The 24,174-nt window shown below is 42.1% G+C and overlaps 1 protein-coding gene across 7 annotated transcripts in view; it reads left to right on the top strand.

Moving 5' to 3' along the window:
* smoc1 (SPARC related modular calcium binding 1) overlaps positions 1-24,174 on the top strand; it is a 57,909-nt gene that overhangs the window by 31,198 nt on the left and 2,537 nt on the right. For 3 of the 7 annotated variants that reach the window (XM_036542122.1, XM_036542119.1, XM_036542117.1), the window contains 7 exons: positions 3,218-3,307; positions 3,538-3,612; positions 7,720-7,912; positions 9,519-9,601; positions 11,825-11,930; positions 12,390-12,637; positions 13,896-13,929. In XM_036542122.1, coding sequence (XP_036398015.1) covers positions 3,218-3,307; positions 3,538-3,612; positions 7,720-7,912; positions 9,519-9,601; positions 11,825-11,930; positions 12,390-12,637; positions 13,896-13,929 — 829 coding nt within the window. Of the gene's footprint in view, positions 1-3,217; positions 3,308-3,537; positions 3,613-7,719; positions 7,913-9,518; positions 9,602-11,824; positions 11,931-12,389; positions 12,638-13,895; positions 13,950-24,174 lie in introns of all 7 variants that reach the window. The other 4 variants (XM_036542124.1, XM_036542121.1, XM_036542120.1 and 1 more) reach the window with 2 other exon arrangements.

The following is a 24,174-nucleotide window of genomic DNA, read 5'->3' as shown; positions in this document are numbered from 1 at the left end:
CCCCAGGGGCAGTATGTGGGAGCTTGAATGTGGGCAGGGGGTGGATGGGGAGCACGTGCTTGGCTTGTTTTGTCCTGTTCTCAGATCATGTTGCACTTTGCCTGGTTCCACTGCTCTCTGCAACAAACAAGGCGATTCTTGTGTTTGCTAAGCGGATGTGAACGTCATTCTGGTCTCTGGCTGGATTGTACAGTGATGTTGCACTTTGTTTCATGAAGACCTTGCTTTGACCCCTCCCCACATTTTACTAAAGCTGCGGTATGTGGCATGATATTCCTGCTGAATGGGCTGCACTAATACACTTCCAATGACTACTGTCCAGTAGCTTTAGGTCACAGGCATAACTTATCTGCCTTCATTGTAGAGGATAATTTTTTACCCCATCCAACTGACAGGTGTTGACTGTTTACAGATCAAATTATAAAATATTACAGCAAACTAACAAATACAGAGCACTGCCTCTGATTAAAGTCCTTGGCTGGCATCAATACAGCAGTATACTGCCATAGGACCTTATCTATAAAGCCATTGTACAAAGAAGAATACAGAGACACAAGACTCTGTATGCACTGTCACAAGCATTAAGAAGGCCTGGAGATGGTTTGAGTTTTAAAAATGGGCCTTCGCTTTGATTATGGTTTTTGGGCTGTGATGTCTGCTTCTGTTATCGAGTACACTGTGAAATGACTGCTTCTACTGGTACACTAATTGAACAGGCCTGCGCTCTCCCATGGATGTGGAACCTCTGTTTAGCCAAACAAACATCTTGCAGAACTCTGTTGTGTGTGAGAAGCCTGGCGGATTAGTCTGATTTCCTCAGAAATCCATTTCATGTGTGTGCTGATGAGGCTGCAATGCAGGATATGAGCACTGAGATCCTCCAGTAGTTTGACAAATGGCCAGAGAGCCTGATTGGAGTGGTCTGTCCATGTGCTGCTGTCTGAGAAAAATGCCAAGGGCCCCTTGAAGTCATGATTACACTGACAAATGAGCTTTGTCTCAGTTATTTACCCACAATGCACCCTGGAAAGCCAGCAGCAGCAAAAGCCAACATCAGTGGTGATCCTGTGTGATGAGAACTCTATTCTTCTTACTATTAAAGAAGATGCAAACAATTATGGCGATTGAAATCTATATAGCAATGGAAAGGAAGATGAGACCCTGATTGCTTGCTGTGAAAACAGTTTGTAAAAGGTTGTAAATCTAAACTTAAATGGACAGTTTGTGAGAACATTCTGAGATGGTATTTTAATTTAATCATTCAGCAGGCACTGTTTAAGGACAACAGAGGTTTTCATGTCTGTTCACCTGGAACTCAACTAAAGTCCAGTTACAAAGATCTAGTGGTCATCTGCATTTTTTTCCACTGGGTGACCAAGAAAACCTACTTGACGTGAAAATTTTTTCACAAAACCTTCCAAAGGCCCCGAAGTTGATTCTTTTGAAATCAGTGTCTTATATTCTGTACAATGACCATACCTCATCACCTGACCATGAAATGTAACCTACATTAGTTGACCTGTTTCATCAACCCCATATCACCTGACCTGCACTGTTAGCATGGCCAACTCCCACCCCCTCCCACCACCAGGTTCCCCCCATGCGGTGTATGTGGTTGGCATGAGCAGAGAGGAGACAGGAGAGGGTGTAGTGCCCTATGCTTGGGTAAGTAGGTTACATTCCCCTTCTGAGTGCTGTACTCTTCCAAATTTACCATGTTTAGTTATTCTCTCACCACTCAGGACTGCATTAGCAAGTTTATTAAAATGAAGACCTTGGAGGTTGGACTTTTGCCAATAATGAATGTGTGTTCTTATGAGTGAACACAATACATCCCACTTGAAAACAGTTATTTACTGTATGAATTGGAAAGATTTGTTTGCTGGATGGTTATAAGGATGCTTAGGAGTGTGTTCTTGTGTATGTGTGTGTCAGCGTGGATACCCATTTTTTGTTTTGATAGCACCTTGGTTTTTTCCATCTATTTAAGTCTTCAGCTATTTACCTAAAGCCTTTATAATTATGGCTTATCTACAAGACCAAGAGGGAGTAGTTTATTCATTGACGTCTATTTCAGTTTCTTCTGTATTTCTTTCTGTATCTGACAAGCATAAACGTGATAAAATGCATGTAAAAGTATTTCGCTGTAAGAGGAGCAGACAGGCTTCTTGCAATAAAAAACATTCGTTTCTACATTTCAACTTTTGTTGAAATAGTAATATTGTCTCTGTAAACAAATCCCCTTTGATCTTTAAAAATCTGGAGGGAGTCAAAAAGCAAACAAAAAAAAATACAAGAAAATGTGTCCTATGATTAGATATGTCAAATATACAATTAAATGATACTTTTGTATATTGCATGTTATGTGCATATTATGTATATATTTGTGTATTACATACATCCTACATAAACATACAGCATTACATCACATGTTCAGCGCATTTCCAAACTCTAAAAAAAATCATCAATACACACAATAAAATTGAACAATCATAGCAATAAACAGGCAATAAGATTCATATAATAACAACCATTAGCCATGAATTTCTCCAATTATACATACAAAACATAATTGACAAAAGCATTCATGATGATAGTAAGGTATTCACACTAAACACGCTGGACTATTTGCTCTGCACGTGTGATTCAGGTTGGTGTTAAAATGTCAAGAAGTTATATGGAAATAGCATGTGAAGTGTCATCGTTATTGGGTAGCATACCCTACTCCACCACTTTCAGACCACTCTGTCATCGCAGGAATAAAAAAATCTGTCATACCTTACTGGGAGTTAATGGGCGGGTTTGGAAGTTGAGGTTCTGTCAGATCTTTCTTAGGCGGTTCCATTTTCACTGTGTTTTGCTGGTTTTGTTGTGTGCTTTGCCACCATGCATTGCTTTCAGAGAGCAGGTGTTCCACTCCATCAGCGCTGGCCCCTGAGCTCATGTGGGTCACGCCAAGCAGGAGCGGAAGGAAGAGGCGGATAGGGGTGTGTGCGGGGCGGGGGTGGGGGACTGGGGGACGTAGAGGTAGATGTGCGAGAGGCCTTTTAGCCTTCCACCAACCTCCATCTTTCTGTCTCTTTTTCATGTTTCACGATCTGACACCTCCCCTCTATCTGTTTATGTTGTTTTTTCTGTGCTATTGGCCGGGCCATGTGCAAATCCCAACCATTCAACAATTCTGGAGAGTAGATTGTATTAACCTAAATAATGGTAGTCTCTTTCCGTTTCTTTCTCACCCTAAACCCAGACGACGGATCCAAACCTACACCCACCATGGAGACACATGTTGTCCCGGATGGTGATGGTAAGTCTTTTCACTCTTCTGTGCTGTAAACAGTCTTGTCGTACACTGCATGCATGCCGTGGCTGTACTGGTAATACATTTTTGAAGCTAGGTCTGGCCATGACTTTGTGATCCATTCCTTCTCATTTCACGTTTGGCTGAAATCCATGCCATCACACTTACTGTATGTTGAACAAAATAATAGTCTGTAGTGAATGTAAAAATGTGGCCTCTGTTCCTTTTCTCATCAGAGATCACGGCCCCCAATTTGTGGATCAAGCAGCTAGTATACAAAGAAAAGAATAACTCGAGTACTAGGAAACCAGGTGAGAGAAACATCCAGATGAACAGAGTGACTGGGTTTTAGAGGAGATATCATAGGCATTCATTTGTACAGACATATCCTGGTGAATATGTGTGTACAAATGAACAGTGTCCAATGAGATGTCTAATGCCAACTGTGAGTAAAGTCTGAACTGAGTTTGAATTTTCAACAAAATTATATTTGAATTTTTTTCACTCATTGTGATCCATTGTTGTTAAAGTGAAATGTGCTGTTTATTCGTATTCTTTAAAGTGAAGTCATTTGCTTGTTTCTCTGTTTGCTTTTAGAGCTGTGCTCTAAAAGAGGCCTTTTGTGGACAAGATGAATCGAATAATTCAATTAAATTAAACATTCATCATATTAAGTTGACAAACTTGAAACTGTGAAACTATGAAAATGTGTTAAAAATTTTTGTTATTTATGCATCTATGAAAATTCCAGCAGATTGATGCAAGAAAGCCAGTGTTTTGCTGTGTTAAAAATATGTTAAACTGTTCATTTTACACCTGCCTGGAGTAACAGTGCACCTTTTCTGACCTGAGGATACATTATGAGCCATTTAAAAAGGAGCGTGAAAAAAGAAACGTGGTACCACTGCATTCTGTTTTAGTGGTTGATTTAAACTCCCTTTCCCCTGTTTTTTATCTTTATCTTTTTTATCTTAATTTTTTTTTATCTTGCTGTGTCTCCTACACAATTGTCCCCAAATGAACATGGCATCTTCTTGGCGTGCCCAGTCAGATCTCTGGAATGGCATTGGTTTCATGCTTGAGCTTGGAGTCATGGAGAAGGGGCTAGGGATAGGGTTTGGTGTTGTTGGGGCTGGGCCTGGAGTGAGAGTTCTAAACCAAAATCCAGCTCATTGCTGAGCATTTTTGGGAGTAGGCAGATTTAAGTCTTTCTATCTCCCATTTGCCCCCACTCACACACTGCTATTTCAGAGCTGACCACAGGTACCTCTTCAATGAGCAAGATGTTTAAGGGTAGAATGTAAAACATTTGAATACACAACCCCTGAGTGAAAGTTTACTTGCAGGTAGGACAGGGAGACACTTTGTGTCATGCTCCAAAGGTGTGACAGTGGCATATAAACCCAGCAGGTGGCGCTGGAAATGCAAGTCATTCTAATTGAATTTTCCAAAGAAGTTTTCACTGATTAGCTAATCTGCCCTGCTAGAAGACAGAGTACAAGCATTTCCTAATTATGACTTGGATGTTATTGCATTGCGCTGTTTAGTTTGTAGACAATTGGAGTAAATCTGTCTGCTTGAAAGGTAGATACTGCAAAAAACTACTTGTTCCTTTGCCAAATGATAAGCTGATGAAGGCCGATGGAAATCTGTCTTCTGTATTACGTGAGGAGAATATTAACAGGAAAAAACACAGAATACAAAGATTCTACAGAACGCTGAAAGAGTGTTTATTCATGAGGAAACTGTGAGCAATGGGAGTCCGAGAGCTGAGTATGCACGGAACAGGGATTCACTGTGACAGGTCTTTGGAAGTGAACTTTTGTCGTAATTCCACTGCCTGCCTGCTTCTAATTAGCATCTGATGTCCTCGGGATGGGGTTAGTTGGGCAGCAGATTGCTTCACGTCACTACCCTTGATGTTGACTGTTGTCCTGAAGGGCACAGTTGGCTGGGGTTCAGTGCTTTGTTCTCCAAACCTATCTTTACCAGGCCTGAGAAGGTGAAATCGGGCACCTGTGATGTGCTGAGACAAATTCAACCCTTCCCAATACATACCTCATGAGCAGAAAGAAGGAAGACTCCAGCCGAATTATTAGTGCATTTTGTAATTATTTGTAAGTAAGCATTCCTCCCCTTCTCTAGGGGCATTTTTAGATTTAAAGCTTTTGTAGTTTTGCAGTAACAAGACTGTAGCAGAGAAAAATCAACGCTGTTTGAGGAACAATACCATAGTCCATGCAAAACCTTTAAAATGCCTTACATGTAGGCCAGTTCTGCTTTTTTGCCAATCAAAATTAAATTAAAAGGACATTTCAACAGATTTTGTAGACTCATATTCTTTACCCAGTGAAAGTAACTTATGCAGCAGCATGTTGGAGATAAAAAATTATTTTGCAGTTCATCGGTAAGGAATTAAAGAAACAGTTGGTGTGTGTGGAAAGCTACACAGAGAAGTGCTGTATGTCTCAGAAAGAGAGGAGTACATTGTGTTTACAGGAACAGCGTTTCAAAGTTCAACATTGTTTGCTTTAGGCAGAACCCACACAGATATGGACTACAATGTTTTGAGCTTTGGAATGATAAAGAATAAATTTATTGAAAGGAAGAAATTTCCTCCCCTATCAAAGAAAACGGTACACATTTGCAAAAGAATGAGAAAAGAAAGAAGACCTGTTCTTGAAAATCAATAAAAAGAAGATCACAAAAAAAAGAAAAGAAAGAAGAGAAAGTATGTATAATTTGGATGGAAAAAGTAGAATAACAAACTGGAATGAGATTATGGACTGTCACCTTAAGTTACCTCCTGCTGGATATTTTTAGCGCACAATATTTACTTGTTTATTAAGGCCCATAAATTCTCACCACGCACAGCACTGTCAGCTAAAATGAACTAAATTTGGTAGAGAAAACAAAGAGTAAAAAGAAATCAGGAAACGTGTGTCTCTCTTTCTCTCTCTCTCTTTCTCTCTCTCTCTCTCTCTCTCTCTCTCTCTTTCTGTGAAAGAGAGGGAGAGAGAGAGAGAACAGAGGAACAGATAGAGTTTCACACACAAAAAAGAATCAAAAGAAAAAAATAGCAAGAGTCCAGCCTTTTCCATTTATATGTATAAAAAAAAAAACAATTTTCATTTGAGAATCTCAGCAGCCTGGCGCCAGTATACCCTCTGTATAATAAACAGTGCTAAATAATTTGGAAGTGAAAGAACCTTGGCGGGAATCGGGCAGCCTTGGAGCACTACAAACACTTGAGCTTGGGCCCTTTCTGGAAGCAGGGATGCAGTGAGTGGACACGTTACCCTCCGGTGGCAGCCCAGTTTGGGAAACAGGCACCCCTTGTGGCCCCACAAATGCTTCAGGGCCAAAGGGGGAGCCTGCCAGTGGTGTCAATATCCCTATTAAGATTGTTGTGAAATGGACGGAAAGAAAAGACTTAAATTTTGTTACAGGGACCCGGGCCGTGGATTGTGCTTTTGTTTTCCATACAGCTCAGCCTGAAGCGTGGCCCGCTTTGTCCCCCTGCTCTCCCCCCTCCCAAAACTCCTTCCCCCCTTTCTCCACACATGAAATTCAAATAGACAAAACAAGAAGTACAGTTAGCAACACAAGTCACTATAAAATGGTTTACACTGACAGCTCAGATTTTATGGTCTGCCATTGAAACCAGGTAGGCAGACTGGACTGCAGCACAGGGGAGAGATTTGACTGGCTTTACTCCCTGACCACAAAAATGGGGGATGCGGCTACATTTCTCTCAAACAGGGCCTCACACACTCAGGGCCCTAGTATAAGTTTAATGAGCTCGGACAAGACAAAAGCTTCCCTTTGAATCCAAGCATATTGAAGAAAGATATGTAAGTTTAAAACGCCTTCTGCTTACTGTTTTAAATAATTGCATTTAGCAGGGGGAGCATACCACAGCTAAGCTGTTGTTTTAGCATAATGCTTAGCAAACAGACATGGTTAAATGGAATAGATTAAGACCAGTAGAACACACTTCACTGCTCTAAAACAAAGCTTAACTTCAGCATGTATTTCTGTTGTATTTGGCCTTTTGTGTAAGAGTGAGGGATGAGCTAAATGGATTTGAATATAAATATAGTAGAGCTAGGTGTAAAATTAGTAACTCTCAAGTGTGAAGTGCTTGGTATTGAATAGACAACTTGAGAGTGCCCACATGGCACCTACTCTTGCCAGACAATCCTTGAACATTGGAAAAGGTCAGTGAAGCTATTAAAATGCTTTTGCCTGTATAACCCTGCGTCTCCATATTCGTTTTTCAGTTTGTTTGTGAATGTCTTTGTCCCTCTGGACAGAAATGAATAGTCTGTGTGTGTGTGTGTGCGTGTCTATTTTGAGTGTGTTTCTCATGTTCCTCTCTATGTCTCTGTATTAAGTGTTTTTCTGCATGGTTTTAGAGAAGGTTCCTTCTTGTGACCAGGAGAGGCAGACTGCACTCGATGAGGCCAGGCAGAACCCCAGAGAGGCCATCTTCATCCCGGACTGTGCACCCGGAGGCCTCTATCAGCCTGTCCAGTGCCACCAGTCCACAGGCTACTGCTGGTGTGTTCTGGTGGACACTGGACGACCCATCCCTGGGACCTCCACCAGGTAAGGAGAGAGAGAGAGTGGGTGGGGAGTTAGTGGTGGTCACTGCAGTATGGATAGTGCCAAACTGGAGATCAGAGGGTAGATGATTTTATCCCCTGAAGGACACTTCTCTGCTGGAACTCTGGGCACCATCTGACTATCATCTCGTTTTAAGCTTTCCCTGATGCTCATAATTTTGCTCTTATGACACAATCACCTGTGGTGTGAAATTTCATTAGGCAAAGAGATCAGCATTTACCCTCGTTTCCTAGACAAACCCTTCACATTTTCCAATAATCTGCTTAAATATCCTGTTATCCTTTCTTCGTAAATATTTACTTAAAAAGAAAAAAAAAACAATATGGAATGTTACAAGAATTGTAAAGCCTGTCTAATTTTAGCCACGACATGGGTTTAATCCAAAAGTATAATAGCGCTTTAAAGTAAAGAGTATGTGTGTCTGGATCTCTTTTTCCCTTTAAGACAGAAATATATTGTAGCAAGTCAACAATGGGGATATCACATGGTGTGTGTGTGTGTGTGTGTGTGTGTGTGTGTGAGAGAGAGAGAGAGAGAGAGAGAGAGAGAGAGAGAGAGAGAGAGAGAATGGACATTTTCCTTAGGATAATACAGTTTTTTTTTAAAAAAGTATACAACACACAGTATACAGTACATTTTCATGTTCTTATTTTAATGTTGGATCTCTGTTGGATCTCACTTGTAAGAATAGCACACATGTATTTCTCATCTCCATTTGGGTTCAAATGTCAAATCTTGTGTCTCAGCAATCTGCAGCAATGCAGTTTTCTATGTGTTTGAAACATCAGCTCAACATTTACTGTTGTGAGCTCGTTTCAACAACTCAGAAACCGAGTCATGCACAAGCACATGGTGCATGTTGTGTACTTAGGACTGAAACACAGCACTTCAGGTCAAATTGAAATTAAATGCACATGCTTTTTGTAAACTCCATTCTTTAATCCCACAAACACTTCCATCAAGGCAACGAGAAAGAACGTCCATGCCAACTGTCTCCCTTTCTTTCTTTTGTACTCAGTTCACTTCCATCTGTGATAAAAAATGGAGAATACAAGCAATGTGTCTCTGTTGTGAAAGGGAACCTTCTCCCACGTTGCGATATGTTAGGGCACTTTTCAAAGGGTTAAAAGAAAACATGGGCAAACATTCATTTCTGAGCATTCCAATTTCACATTCCTGTTTCAAAGCTCTTGGCAGCCTGCTTTGTTTTATAAGATGTGGTATGACAACAGAGCATTTTTTTTCCTGGAGGGCTTTATTTTTGCAGTCATGTGTGTTGTATCATATTACAGGGCTTTGCTGCCCTGTCCTACCTCTTTGCTTGTTCATGGTACCTGTGCCGTGTCTTCACATATTGCATCTCCCCCAGGGGGATCAAGCCAAGTGTTCGTGCTGAGCGGCCTATAGGTTTGCCAGTCAGTGACCTCTCTGATAGCTCTCTCCCTCTCTCTCTTTCTCTCTCGCACACTCTCTCTCTTTCTCTCTGTCTCACACACACACACTCTCTCTCTCTTTCTTTTTCCTTCTCTCTCTTTCTGTCACATACAAACTCTCTCCCTATCTTTCTCTGCTCTGTCCCACATGGCAGGTACCAGACCCCAGAATGTGACAGTGCTGCACGCTCACCGACCCCTGAATCAGAAGATCCTTTCCGAGAGCGAGACCTGGCGGGTGAGCAGTTTTGGATGTTAGTTAAGGTTGGATTGACCCACACCCATATGTTCAAGATTCCAGTTCGGTGGGATATTTCCCCCTTATGTGGAAATCTAGACTTGACCACAGTGAGAACCTACATGGGACCTTGCTGTGAAGTTGTTTTTGCTTTTGGTTTTTGAGGTGGCATCCAGCCTGTTTTAGACTGCAGCAATTTGTGACAGTGGTCTTCAACTTTTCTTCTTCTCCGGGACAGTGCTGTATGTCATTTTCACTACAGGTTGTCTGTTCTTTCCCCAGTTACCATTGAGTTATTTTTGTTGCTACCCTCTTTCCCCATCATTTGAAGTTGCATCCTAACCCTTATTTAATCTTACCATCTGGTAACTTTACAGAGTCAAGCATTGCTTCTCACTGTGCAGCAGATGTGTGGTATGTTTTTATTGTGGGTGTAAGGGTGGGGGGGTGAGAAGAGTTATTTTTATGTACTGTAGTGGGATGTTCTGAACCACCACAACAAACTGCCCACCTTTATAACAATCTCATCAAGCCAAAAACAATGGAGGGCACTCAATTAACTGGTGTGCCTGTAGGTTCAGTTTCCTCTAGCCTTGGAGTAGACCTTCTGTAATGTATGACAAACATTCTTGTGAAGAAAATAACAAGCAAATAGAAAATGGAGGTCTCTGGAGGCTTGATGTTCCACATACTGTAGGATACATGCACTGCAATCCGTCCAATACAGTAATGTCTAATTTAACACTTGGTTAAAGATGCACTGAGGCGTTGCGTCCTAGTGCTTGTTGTATCTCAGGAGATACTAATTGGATTCACCTGGTGCCCTGCTAGACCCCACTCCCCCATAGAAAGCCTTGAGTCAGCAGAAGAGGCATGAAAAGAAACTAAGGAGAAAAGGGGCTGGGAGGGTGGAGATGTGGAGGAAAAGAGAGAGGGGTGAAAGAGAGTGGGGGAAAGTCCCAGAAAATGTAAAATGAGAAGATTAGTTTATTACACTTTGCTGTTTGAAGTTTCTCTTTAAGAGACACAATTAGGGGGGAAAAATTCGCACTGGTGGAGCACGCTATAAAACATGCATCTGGGCAATTAAAAAGCGCTACCCTAGGTGTTCGGCATCGCATCATAAAACTTAACGGGGCTGCACAGCTCCGCCAAAGCCCTGTCACCTCACAACTCTCCCTCTCTTTCTGTCTCAAACCCCTTCTCCTTCAGTCATTCCCTCTCTTTCTCTTACCTCTCTCTCAATCCCCTCTCCTTAAATCATTCCCTCTTTCTTTTTCCCTCTCTTTCAAGCCCGTTCTCCGTCAGTCATCCCTACTCTTTCTCTCTCTCCAACTCATTTTTTATTTTTATTACCTTGTTCAAATTCAAATCCAAACACAAATAAGATTAATTGCCATGACCACACAGATGTACATGGCATGTACTGGCAAAGCAATATATAAATATATACAAATTAGTATTATTAAAAAAACAACAACTCCTAAACAAAAAATCTCTCTCACGCACACTCGTGCGCACACACACATACACACAAACACACATAGGTCCTCCACAGGCACTTTGGGCTGTTTGTCCCTCAAGGTAATTTTCACCAGCACACGTACAGGACTTTTTGATTTTTCAGTGTGTGTGTTCATTACCAAAGCTCCCTGGAAGAGGTCAGCAGTGATGCTTGGGAAAAAATGCTGCTTCATGCAGAGTGTTCATTGCAGCATTGCGTGGCCCTTTGTTTGTATGTTTGTGATGACTGCGTGCATTTGTGGAATGGTCAGAGTTTAGGAAGGATCGAGGAGGGGGGTGCTCCAAGTTCATTTTCTTCCTTCCTTCCCTAAGTTAGCTTTAGCTCTCAGACCACATTGTTCTATGCAAGTTCCTCCCTGCCTAAACATGGGTTGCTAATTCCAGTTTCTTATGATAGCTCTGATCTTGATATTCCCTTTGGAAGCACTGTACTTGTCACCTGTTTTCCAATTATACTGTACCAGCACAAGTGTCATATCAGACTACAGAACCACTAGATGTTAGACACTTTTGATTGTACCATTATTGAATACCCATTTCTTCATAAACCACTATTATTCACTGCTTTAATGTTTTCATATCATCCCAGTTTACTGATGGAAGAAAGACCCCCTCAGAAATTCTGTTTCTGTGATATTGTATTTTAGTTTTATTAACACAATAATTTGGCCTCTAAATGCTTCCTCATACTTGTGACAGGGTGCCCAGAGGGAAAGAAAGTGGAATTCATCACCAGCTTGTTAGACGCTCTCACCACTGACATGGTGCAGGCCATAAACTCGCCAACTCCCTCTGGTGGTGGGAGGTAAGTGATGTGACTGCTGCAGTTTTACCACAGTAATGGACATGCCCATTGAATGAGAGCATGTTGACCTGTAAAGTTTTTCTTATTGACTTCAGATGTGAAATTGTCACCTTTTAATGGGGCTGCAGTGTGCTGTAGTGGCTTGTGAATTGGAACTTGTTTTCAAAAAGTTCAAATTCCAAGTTTGGTGCTGTTGCCCTACTTTTGAGTAACAGTACAAGAAGTACTTGCTCATCTGTGTAAATGGATAAGATAAAAGGGAAAGGTATAAAACCTGGACAACTTGTCCTTGATATAGTGATAAATAAGGTAATTATACCCTACCAGACTTACCCAAAAGGATGAGAAAGGGAGTTGTATACATGCGTTGTCATTGAGTATATGTTGATGTGTGGTGTGGAAGTATATGGTCTGTTCCTGTGTGGAGTTTGCATGTGAAGCTTGCGTTCGTCTGTGCAGATTTGTGGAGCCTGACCCCAGCCACACCCTGGAGGAGAGGGTGGTGCATTGGTACTTTGCACAACTGGACAACAATGGCAGCCATGATATCAACAAGAAGGAACTTAAACCCTTCAAGCGATACGTGAAGAAGAAAGCCAAGCCCAAAAAGTGTGCCCGCAAGTTCACTGACTACTGCGACCTCAACAAGGACAAGGCCATCTCCCTGCTGGAGCTCAAGGGCTGCCTGGGCGTGAGCAAGGATGGAGGTGAGCAGGAGGGAAGGGGAGGGTAGCGGGATGGCGACTGTGGGAGAGCTTAAGGCAGGAACTGCCGAGGTGTGGACAATGCCTACAGCACCACTGTAGCCCTCTGTTCCTTCTCTCCTTCCTTACTTTATTCTTTTGTTCATTCATCTATGCATTGAAAACTTTGACAGACACACACACACACACACACACATGGTCAATTGAGAACAAATTCTCTTTTTCAATGATGACCTGGAGGAGAGAATTATTTGGACAAATGGAATTATTTGCAATTAACTCAGGGGATAATTAATCAGTCAGACTGAAACAAGTCACACTTATTTAGTGATTTCTGAAAAGTAAACGTGTTTTGAACACAACAATATATTGCTGGAGGTAATCATAATAGGTACACCTAGTCCAGTTATTATGCCTAGAACAAACCTGCCTGGGACCCAGTTTGGTTCCTTGCCTGTAATTTACAAACCAATGCTCTATGCTAAGAGGATTGTAACAAGTTAGAACAATAGAAATGTGAACTGAGATCGAATTAGTCCTGCGGTTTCCATATAATAGGGCACTAATTACACATAGAGTTTTCCGTGCGTGTCATCAGCACGGTTGCTGCTCAAGTGTGCTGAAAAACATTAAAAAGGAAGTCTGAATTTCCAAATACCATTGAATTAGGTAATGCATGATGCTGAAACCATCTTTAATAGTCTGATAAAAACTATGCATACAGAAAGCCTCTGTCTGTCTTTTGTCATGCAAAAACAGTTCCTTTTAAGTAATAAAGATAAAATGTCGATGGACACATGGAGAGTTTTCTAGCTCTTGGATCCCATTGCCTGAATGCTCTGATTTTTAAAAATTAGCTTTCTGAAATGTGTAATACGGTACATACAGGCCAGTCAAAACACGGTAGCAGGGCCAATTAATGCCTCATAATGAGGGCAGGAGAATACCAGTGGAAAGAACACCCTCCAGACTCCCTCAGAGCATCTGTCTCAGTCTGAGCAGGGAAAACAGCTCAATAAGTACACTGACATCTTTGTATAAATGATTCTCATCACTTTTCTGGAAGAGTAGCATGTCATTTACACACTGACATCTTTGTGTAAATGATTCTCATCACTTTTCTGGAAGAGTATCATGTCTTGTACACACTGACATCTTTGTAGAAATGATTCTCATCACTTTTCTGGAAGAGTAGCATGTCTTGATGCTCTGGCACCTTAACAGAATGAATAAGTGTTGTGTTTTCCTCTCCCTCCTGCAGGTAGCTCTGTGAGCAGCATCAACACAGGGACAAGGCAAGGGACCCATTTGTTCAGTAAGGCACACTAATATGCTTTCACTAACCAGACTGCTGGCGGAGAACACTGTAGGTGGCTCAAAAATAATACACTAACGTTTGTCCATGTTAAGACATAAAATTTATGTTATGGTTAGAGTTCTGTCTTAGTATATATTCTGTGGCTTTGTGGCTTTAGCTGTGCTGCAGTCTAGCCTGCATTGTATGTGTGCTTCAAACTGACCCTGCATTTCAATTTCATTCAAGATCATTTTAGCCTGCAAGACATTACGTTGGGTCTAATTGTGAACTTTTAGACTTCTGCTAAAGCAATAAGAATATGAAATGGGGCTGATACTTGACCGATAGTCCAAATAACACTTTAGGTTTGGAAGGCACGTGTGTGGTGGGAAAATAAGACTACAGTGAATCACAATGTGGGAATCACGTGAATCTCTCATTAGTGAGTACGTGAAGAAACAGAGAGAAAGAGCGAAAAGAGCATTTTGGAATTCCATGGAAAGTTCCAGTCGAGTCACTTCAGTCAGAGTCACTGCTTTCCAGAGCGAGGTCATGTTTATAGAGGGGAAAAAAAAGAACGAGTCAGTGTTTCTCTCCTCTTGGCATCGTCAGTGTTTGTCAGGGAGCCCTCTGTGCCCTCAGATGCCCGTGTAGCCCCTTCAGGTGCAGCTGGCCCTGCTTACAGAGCCACCTGTTTCACAGAAGCGCATGGCAGGGCGAGATGTGCCCACACCAAGGCACCTGTTCCTGCCCCTACGCTCCACGCCTGCAGCGCCGCTTATTAATGAGGGGTTTTATTTGGGCTGTTATAGCTTACTGCCTTTACCAGCAGTGTTTGGCGTTTGCTTTTTGTTTAAACACTTCGGATAGGAGTAAGTTTAGGTATTATGCGTTCAGTTAGGGTCTCTGTGCGGTTAACTCCCTGTCTTTTTCCAACATTATTTGGGATTGTTTCTTTGAAAAACAAAAATGTCATAGATGTGTATTTCAATGTCATCGATGTGTAGTTGGATGGAAAGCCAGGTCCCGTGTGTATATTTAATGTTTTTATTTTACGGTTTAGCACGTCTCACCTTGAAGCTGAAGACACACTACAGGGGTAGTGCTTTACCTGGTAGTGTTAGAATAGCTGTGCTCCTCGCTCTGTCTACTATATTACATTACATTCCATTCATTCATCAGGCACTCTTGTTCAGAGCAACTTCCAGCACAACAGATCGTATCCGTTCAAGTTAAATGAGCAACAGTGTCAGACCAGGCTAACAAACCAGTGAGTGTGAACATAGCGCTTTTCAAGCCCTACCACAAATTAACTCGTGCAACCCGACTAGACAAGGAAAGCCAAGTATATTACCGTACATCACAGACACTAGATCACAGAATCCAGAACACATTGTGGTACTACACATAAAATAAACAGCAAGTGATACATGTAAGCAGGTGTTAGGGGGTGTGGATTGAGGTGGAACTGAGACAAATAATCAGTAATCAGTACTGACAAATAATCAACAGAATGCTGATATAACAATGCACTGTCACTCAGTGCACATAGTCAGACTAGTGTGAGAGTTTTGTTGTGCTCAATGGTCAGGAAAACCACATGAATGAAATGTTAAGGGCAGGTTAAACTGAGCCTTTAAAAAAGGACTATATAATTTTACAGATCCCTCTAAATTATATACAGCTATGTGATTTTAAACCAAGCATCTACTGTAAATATTCTGCCATTATTTAAGGTATTCTTGGTAGAATATTTAAATAGTTAACTCATATTTACATAGTGTAATTCATTGCTAGTAAATGACATGAGTTATCTCTTTACTGCTGGGAAATAATATTGGATTAAATGTGTTACACATGTTTTACAGGTAAAGTATTATAAATTGTTTTTCCAAATAGCAGTCCTTATTTTGAGGACTCAAATTAATTTTAACCACCAACTTAATATAAATATGTCAAAGACCTATTTGAAGACCTGGGGAAAAGTATGTGGTTGAATGTACCAGGAATTATTACCTCTGCTTTATAAGGGCCATTCACTAATGTGCTTACTTCCAGTGGGATTAACTCTTTTTTCCAGTGATCAATCTGAAAAAATTCCAGAATTTTCCAAGAATGATTAAGGTTGCTTTCAAGCTCCTAGTGTGGTGAGGTAATTCACTTTTCAGTTAATTTCCTCTTATTTTTTTCAGAGAAACTCCTTACCTGCCCTTTGACATTCTGGTATCAGTACATTATTTTTGTTATTTTTATTTATTTGCATGGTAGCTGCACGTATGCAGAGCGACACATAGCGGCTAACGCAGTGCAAGCACAGGTCACATCAGTACAGCCAGTTACAGTTCACATCGAACAGCCGAAGCAGTTTTTGAATTGTTCATTCATGTCAGTGCATAGCAGGGGCTAGTGTGTGGACATGTTGCGGATGATACACTGTGGTATGTTTTACCTCAGTCTGACTGTTGATTTTACTTGAAAGAAGTGAAACAGACACTCTGTAGAGCTTACAAATCAGCAGTCTACCCAACAGCCTCACGTTCAGATGTCTTTGGTCCCACTGTGCTCCCAGATTTACAATCTGTTTATTTAATTTCCTTTTCACAACCATACAGTCTATAAGAAAATCTGAATAAACTGAGCTGTTTGTACGGCAGCTAAATATAGGTCATAAACCTAAAGCCTATAGAGTGGAATTGCACACGGGGGAATCTTTAAGGCTTAGTTTGGTGTGCCTGTGCTCCGTATGATAACATGGCTCTGGGTTTATTAAATCCAGCAGTGTGTGTCCTTGTGAACTCGGCACTGTGTGTCAAAACCGCAGAGTGGACGGTCTCTGTGCTGGACTTTCAGACACCACAGATACATGTATTACGCACTGCATCTTAGCATATGGCTGATCGTGGTAATGCGTTGCAGCACAAAAAGCATTCCCAGCACTTGTCTACTGACATTCCATTGTTGTGTGCAATAAACCGATGCTGAATAGTGCTTATGGTGAAGTGGATATTGGCATAATTCATTAAGCAGCAATTTGATGTTTTAGCCATCTGTCCCTTTGTCTCACCTCATTGCAGTTTTGACTAGGCGAAAAGCCACTGTCAACTGAGAACTTGTTTTTTTATTCAGCCTTTAACAGAGGAGGTCATTGTAGATTTTCCCCTATACAGTACAGTAATCACCTGTGGAACAGAGAGAAGAAAGGATGAAATGCATTATATGGCCAGTCGGGTGAAGGGGATAAGGGGTTGTTGTATTTGGTCAGGGCTCCAGGGTTTCTACCCTCACTCATTGCAAGAGTGTCATAAGATCTTGATTGACCACAGGCGGTCTAGAGTCACTATTTTAAAACATCTCATCTGAAAGATAGCCTAGCAGTAATAACCAAAAGAGATCATGAGAGGACATGGGATTCAGGCTCATGAGAGGTTTCCAGCACTATTCTAAAATTGACCTTGTTTTTTGGGCTTGTGATAATGTGTATCTTGTGAGGAGGAGCTGTGCATCTCGCTCATAACCTCTCAGTGTCTCCTGTCCTCCCGCACTGTGAGTGAAGGAGCAGTGACGGGACCAGACTGTAGGAGGTTGTGGAGCTGCTGACAGGCCGCTGAGTTACTGGGCCATCAATAACCCACCCTGGGTTCCTACAGGGAGCCACGGCTTTTACGCATGCTCTTTTTCACTGGGAAGCAAAGTGCTTGTCACCATTCCTCAGGGCCGGGTGTAAGCCCACGTTTCTGGGAGTACAGTGCACGGAAGAACATCAATCACACAGCCTTCAAAAAGACTTTACAGGAGGAATGACACAAGGCGTAGACAGGATTGTGGCCCAGATTCCCCCGCTGACATTATCCTCAGTTCTGCGTACTCCTTTCTGGGCTTACAGCACTGAAGGCATGACGAGGCGTGTCTGTGTGGAACCCACTGAACAAATGGCTGACCAAAGCGTGCATAGATCTGTAGGCTAATTTTCAGTTTCCAGCACTTCTGGCCTGTGTTCATCTGCGGTTCATTCCCCTGTGGGTCTTGTGGTCACTGTGGACCCACCTGATGCTTTGCTTTCTGTCCCCCATCTGCTCCAGCGGGACTGTGTTAGACCCCCCGGTCCTGTTTACACTGGCTGGCCAGTCTCCTTAAGCACCAGAGAGCCCTGAGCTCATGTGTTTACCCTGGCACTGCCTGCCGCAACTGAAAACAGCTCCTCAGAATGGGCATAACGTCAGAGCCATTGAACATGGCACACGCGCCAGAATAAACAGCGAAACATTTGGACAGCAGAGAGCCGCACCAGCCAGAGGAAGGTTTGTTTTCAAGCCCCCTGCCCCCCCTTCACCACCACCTCACCTACATGCCAAGGAATAGGCCACGGCTCGCCATGTCGCTTAAGGGACCACTTTATTTAACGCCTGTTTGGGTGAACTGCACATGTAATTGATGGGTCCTGTGAGGGTTGTCTCGTTCGCAAATACTTCAGTAGTGAATGGACAGCTTGTAGACATTTTTAGAACTTAAATGCAGACAATGGGAGAACCACTGTTTCCATTATTGCCTGTTCTCTCTACAGCAGCAGCCCAGACAGGGTGCTTAAACCTCTTCATGTATGCAGCTACAACAATAAACAGACAAGTACTCATTTTCTGTTAGCAAAAAGTTTTGCTTTTCTCTTTTCATTTTACAAGGAGCTTAAGAACAAATTTTTCAGTTTCATGCCATCATGCTTGTGTGATTATGTAGTTGTGCGCATCCGGCCGTAGACCTGACTGTGTTCTGCTCACAGGCCAAACTGAATAATCTTGATCCCTGTAAATCTGGGGGCACATCTAAAGAAAATGTAAATCTGTAAGGCCTTTGCGGGCAAGATCAGTCATCTAAGTTGATATTGACAGAGGTCTATTGTGGGAGATATTTGCTCTCTTTCTCTCAAGCAGCAAAAGACATCTGTGTACCGAATTTCTTTGGAGATTGGCAGCCGCAATGGAAAACATCTGACTACCTTGTGTGTGTTGTGAGGAGGGGGAATATGGCATCCACTCTCGCACTGGGATCCACTGTATGGGAACCTAGTAATAAGCAGGCTATTTTATACATAGCCATGAATGACCTTCCCCGTTGTGTGAAGTCATTTTGTTTGTCTGGCCAAAACTGTACCTGTGTCCAAGCCACGGGAGATCTGTGGCTAGTAGTTCATTATGGCAACAAATATGTTTGGCCTGTCTTACAGAACAAATTAAAGATGGCATGTTCCAAGAGGTGCATCACTGGAACATGACATGAATGTTATGTTATGCTCCTACTGCTATTGTTCAGTGAGACTGGAGTCCTTTCAGCCTCTAACCTGCATCCAGAACCACCTTCTTCACAACACAAAAAGACAAGTCCTGGTCCAGGCCTCTGACTCAGTCACCACATCCCACACTGCAGAGCCACTTACTAATGAGCAATTTGGGCTGTTATATCTCCCTCTCTTTACCAGCACTGTAGACCATTTTCACAAATTGTCTTCCCGCAAGTCATTACAGGGTCCCAGCTTCATGAACTAGCTGAACAATGACTACTATTACAGCATTATTGTATAGAGGGAAAATAGCAATAGCTAACCAGCTACCTTTGTAGTAATGGACTGCAGAGAAATCAGTTTGCTGTTGGGAACAGTAGCATGCCAAAGACCAAAGGCCGCTGACCAAAAGACAGTAAAATATTATATATTTTGTTATATTATCATATAATTATCATATTATTATTTAAATACATTATTATTATTGTATGCTATTATAATATTATAAAATAAACAGAAGTATTTCAATTGATTTTAAGTGATTTCCACTTTGCTCATTAAACAGCTACATTAAACTTGTTGTAAAATGGTTGTCTTTCAGAAAATAACTCTCATAAGAAATCTTCGATACAAAGGAAAGGGTCATTGCTTATTAAATAATCACCTGCTGTTTGTAAAGATACAAGATGTAAGATGTAATGTGGTGGATGCTGAGTTCTACAACCTGCGTTCAGTCCTGGCTGTGGCATTTGTTACTGATGGCTGGGAGCCCATGGTGGCAGAACAAATTCAATTCACCTCTATCCCCAGCTTCATTCTGCTGGGGACAGTAGAGGGTAGGTCAGCCAGGGTGTCATTATCTCACCGCTGTCAGACACCCTATGACTTGTCAGGCGCCTGAGAGTTGCTCAGATGACATCAGGGAAGTGTCCTTCCATGAGCGCTCTATCCACTGTAGTCACTGTGTGAATTATAGTGTGAAAATTATCCGCTGGCTGTAGGTGAGCGTATGAGAGGATTGCATTTGTCCTGCCGAAGCACTCCTTGGGGGATTTTCTTGCAGTGAGATAAAGCTAGTATATGATTGCCAATTCCAAAATGAGTTTGCATAAAGGGGGTTAAAGAAAAAAAGATTGACTTTAATTTATGTCATTTATCTACTTTAAAAATGTAATCATTTATACAGTATGAGAATAACATTTCCATTAAATCTTTTTTAAAGTAAACAGCAAAGTCAAAAAAAGATCTACATAAATGTTTTGTTTAAAACTTCTTGCGCAAATAAAACACAAAGAAATCAATTACTTCTGACGTAAGTTCCTGTTTAATAACATCCTGGCACAGCCAGTGTGGATGCAAGTTTTACATTCCTGCCTTGTCTTAGAAAGTAAATATCAACAGTGCTTCGATCTATCAATCAAATTACTTTTTACTGAGCCCGTTGCTGAGACAGAGTAGTTTGATTGCATTTTCAGGGGAGAATGGTGCTGTGTTCCTCTATGTAAGTGAGAAGTGAGAAGACTTGTTCACAGTGAATCTTATTCAATCACTGTACAATTTGTTCGCAATGAATTATATGCAATATTCAATGGCCCGCAGTCTGTAGCTATTCACTATTTGTTGTAGCTGTTTAAATTGTTGTAGGCTATTTTATTTGTGGGCTTGTGGCTGTCCACACATTCAGAATTATTTAGTACTGTGACAAAACTGGAATTCTGTTTGGTGTGAAGGAATTGTTGGCAAATTTATTTCAACACACATTTAGCGTGTGCAGTAGGTGTTGCTGACAGTAGTGAAAAGTATCCTTGCAGAGAACCATATGGCGCTCTTCCACTTTGCCAACAAAATGAAACAGTGGTGGCTGATATTAAAAATAGGCAACTGATTAAATGTGTCAGAAAACATATTTGAACACTATGGTCTTTCCCTTAAGATCCCATAATTGTTCTTTTCAGGATTCATATTTGCATTAATGTGGGAAAAATAGAATTAGGGATAGGTACAATTAAATCAGAAGAAATGGAACAATGTACAGATGGTTTTACCATACATAATAGTAAAGCATAACATTTTAATTATCAGTATAGTGGTACCCCTCAATACAGTGGTACCCTTCAAATAAAATGATCTAAGATGGCATATGGTGTGAAATCAGGAACATTTAATCGCCTTATTATCATCCTAGATCCTTAGCATACATACAGTACATTAGGGATAATTCTGAATGTCATTGTGAATGTCAGTTTTGCGACTGCCTCCTGCTTAAAGGTAGGACTGGGCTTGGTTTGCCTTTGGATTGGAGATATTCTGGGGAATGATGGTTGGTGTTGCGGAGTCAGTATAAGGCAGTCCTCTCCCTGGACTGAACAGGAGAGCAATGTCCCAGTGAAGTGATGGGGATACTGTGCTGTAGGAGATACTGTCTTTCAGATGAGATGTTAAACTGAGGTCCTGAATCATTGGGATAATTGGAGAGCCTGTGGCACTTCATGGTGAAGCGTGTGTGTGCGTCTGTGTGTGTGTGTGTGTGTGTGTGTGTGTGTGTGTGTGTGTGTGTGGGGGGGGGTTCCCAGAGTCCTGGTCAAATTCCAGATCAGGCTCTTTCAATCTGGGTGCCGTATTCCCTTTCCTCTGCCTCTCAGCTGACATGTGGTGCGCATTCTGGCATAAAACGGCTGCTGTGTTTCACCCTGTTGATTGCTACAGGTGGTAAAACTCTTACAAGTGCCTGCAACTCTTGGTTGTCAGCTCTTTACATTGCTTGTGTGGTAGTGCATTTGGAGCATGTAGCTTCCTCTAAATTTATGGCAGGTTAAAAACTTAGTGAGGTTTTGCTCTCTAAAGTGAACAAGTGCCTGCGGATCAGTTGGAATCAATACATCATGGGTGTATTTGGTGAGAGTCTACACTCACCCTCCAACCCCCAGAGAGCAGGCTCTGCCCTGCAGCATTATTCTCAGCCATACTCTGAGTCACTTATTGCATGGTTTCCACATTCTGTGGTCTTGTAAGGCAGTCCCGTAACTGGTGCGGTGTTTTATTCCTCTTGAACAAGCTAGGTTATTTTTCACCCTAGCTATGAGCTATGAAACCCCATCTGTCTGCTTGTCATTAAGCCTGCACTGCAAGTGTGGCTTTATGACCAGTGCTGGCACCACTACTTGAGAAACATTTGCGATCTCAGTGCCCTGCAAGGGGTAATTACTCTGTAGCAGTTCTCTTTAATTGGAGGTAACGTCATGGTGATATATCAACGTGTATAAATGTGTTAGTTGCCCATCGTATGCAGCAGCTCACCAAGAGTATTCTTCTTTTTTGTTCTTCATCTAACTGTAACTCAGACTGTGCAGGTTGGCTGTCCCCACTGGCTCCTGCGAGCTCTTATGCAGTGTATGAATCTCATTTTTTTCACAGTACTGGTGTATAGCTGGTAAAGCATGAACTTCTCTCTCATGCTATGACTAAGAATCTTGTCAAAAATGTGGTTTGTGTCTGGCAACATTTATTTGGAACATGAAAGCAATTTTTTGTCAGTGTTTTCATGCGTGCACAACAATACACAATGATTCCCATCTCCAAAGCCACTTTTTAAGTGTACCCTCCTGAGAAGAAACGATTGTGACACCGCGGCTATCTGGTTTCTGCTTAATCAGATGTGAGCCTGGCAGTCCCGGGAGGAGGGGAGGAGGGAAGGGGGCTGTTTTTGTGTTGTTAATGGCATGGATACCTCAGCACGTCTCTCAGTGAAAGAGCAGAGGGGCATGCTTGCTGTTTCTCTGGAGCCATGTAATTGACCCCAGTTTAACTACAGAGGAGGCAGAAGAAGAGAGGGCAGCACACAGAGGAGGCAGTCCTGCTCATCAATAGAACTTTCTCATCTGGGGAAGAAATAGCCTCTTTCCATTTCCCTGAAAAGGGAATGACTCGTTTTACTTTTTTATGCTTGCGCTCTTGTCTAAGGTTTTATCGAAATACTGCTAAAATACCATATTGTGCTACTAGTACTAGTACTACTATTACTAGTACCAGTAATTGTTATTATGTTAAAAGTATTTTGTTAGTGTTATTTTTTTTAAATCATTATTATCAACAAAACGCTCCTCAGTTCAAACTTTGGCAGTAGAGGTGAAGCTGTTCATATACTAAATATACAAAAAGGTATACGTAAGGCAGTGAGTGGGGTTTAACCAGAAGAGTTCTTAAAAGGCCTGAGAGTAGCTCCACCTGCACTCTCCCACCCCCCACACCCTGATGTTAAATCATAGTGCTCACTGCGCCCCCCCTCTCCACGCCCCCACGCCCCCACGTGACCCGCACACATCTGATGTGCTCTTCAGGACCCAGGAGCCCTCTTGCTCCCCTGCCCCATCCCCTGCCCCCCGTAGGGGAGCTTCACAGGAGCACTCGCACTCCCCTCATCTGCAAGCAATCTGGGCTCCCTGCCCATCTCCACTCTGCCGATCACGAGGCTTGTGCTTCCCCTTTGATTAATGGGCCCAGAAGGAGTCCCATGCCTGGTCCAGTACATTGTCCCTGTCCTGCCAGCCTGGTCCTGACACTGCACCCCCATCTACATGGTCAGATGCCCTGAATTTGTGGGTCATCCGTGCTTTTGTCTGTCATTTGGAGGCAAACCAATTCCTCTTTACAAAGAGAGTGGACAAAAGGCCGATAGCAGGAGAGGGGTAGATGGAGAGGCACAGATAGTGACTGAGAAACATGACAGGGAAACTGGGAGGAAAAAGAAAGAGTGATGGATCAACCACGGAGGAATGATGACAGTGTCTGTTTCACACATGATTTTCCAAGAGCAAACATGCGCTTCCCACCACCCCCTAATTGTTCTGATGTGTCTTAGACAGCATTTCTGGATCTCCTGTCCCATATGAGCTTTTTGTGTGCATCTGGTTGAGCTCTGCTCTGAAACAAAGCAATCTTGTATTCTCTCTCCTGTCTGTCAGAGAGATGCCT

The sequence above is a fragment of the Megalops cyprinoides genome, chromosome 12, assembly GCF_013368585.1.
Source record: "Megalops cyprinoides isolate fMegCyp1 chromosome 12, fMegCyp1.pri, whole genome shotgun sequence".
In the NCBI taxonomy this organism is placed as follows: Eukaryota; Metazoa; Chordata; class Actinopteri; order Elopiformes; family Megalopidae; genus Megalops; species Megalops cyprinoides.
This window is presented reverse-complemented; position numbering and strand designations above follow the sequence as displayed.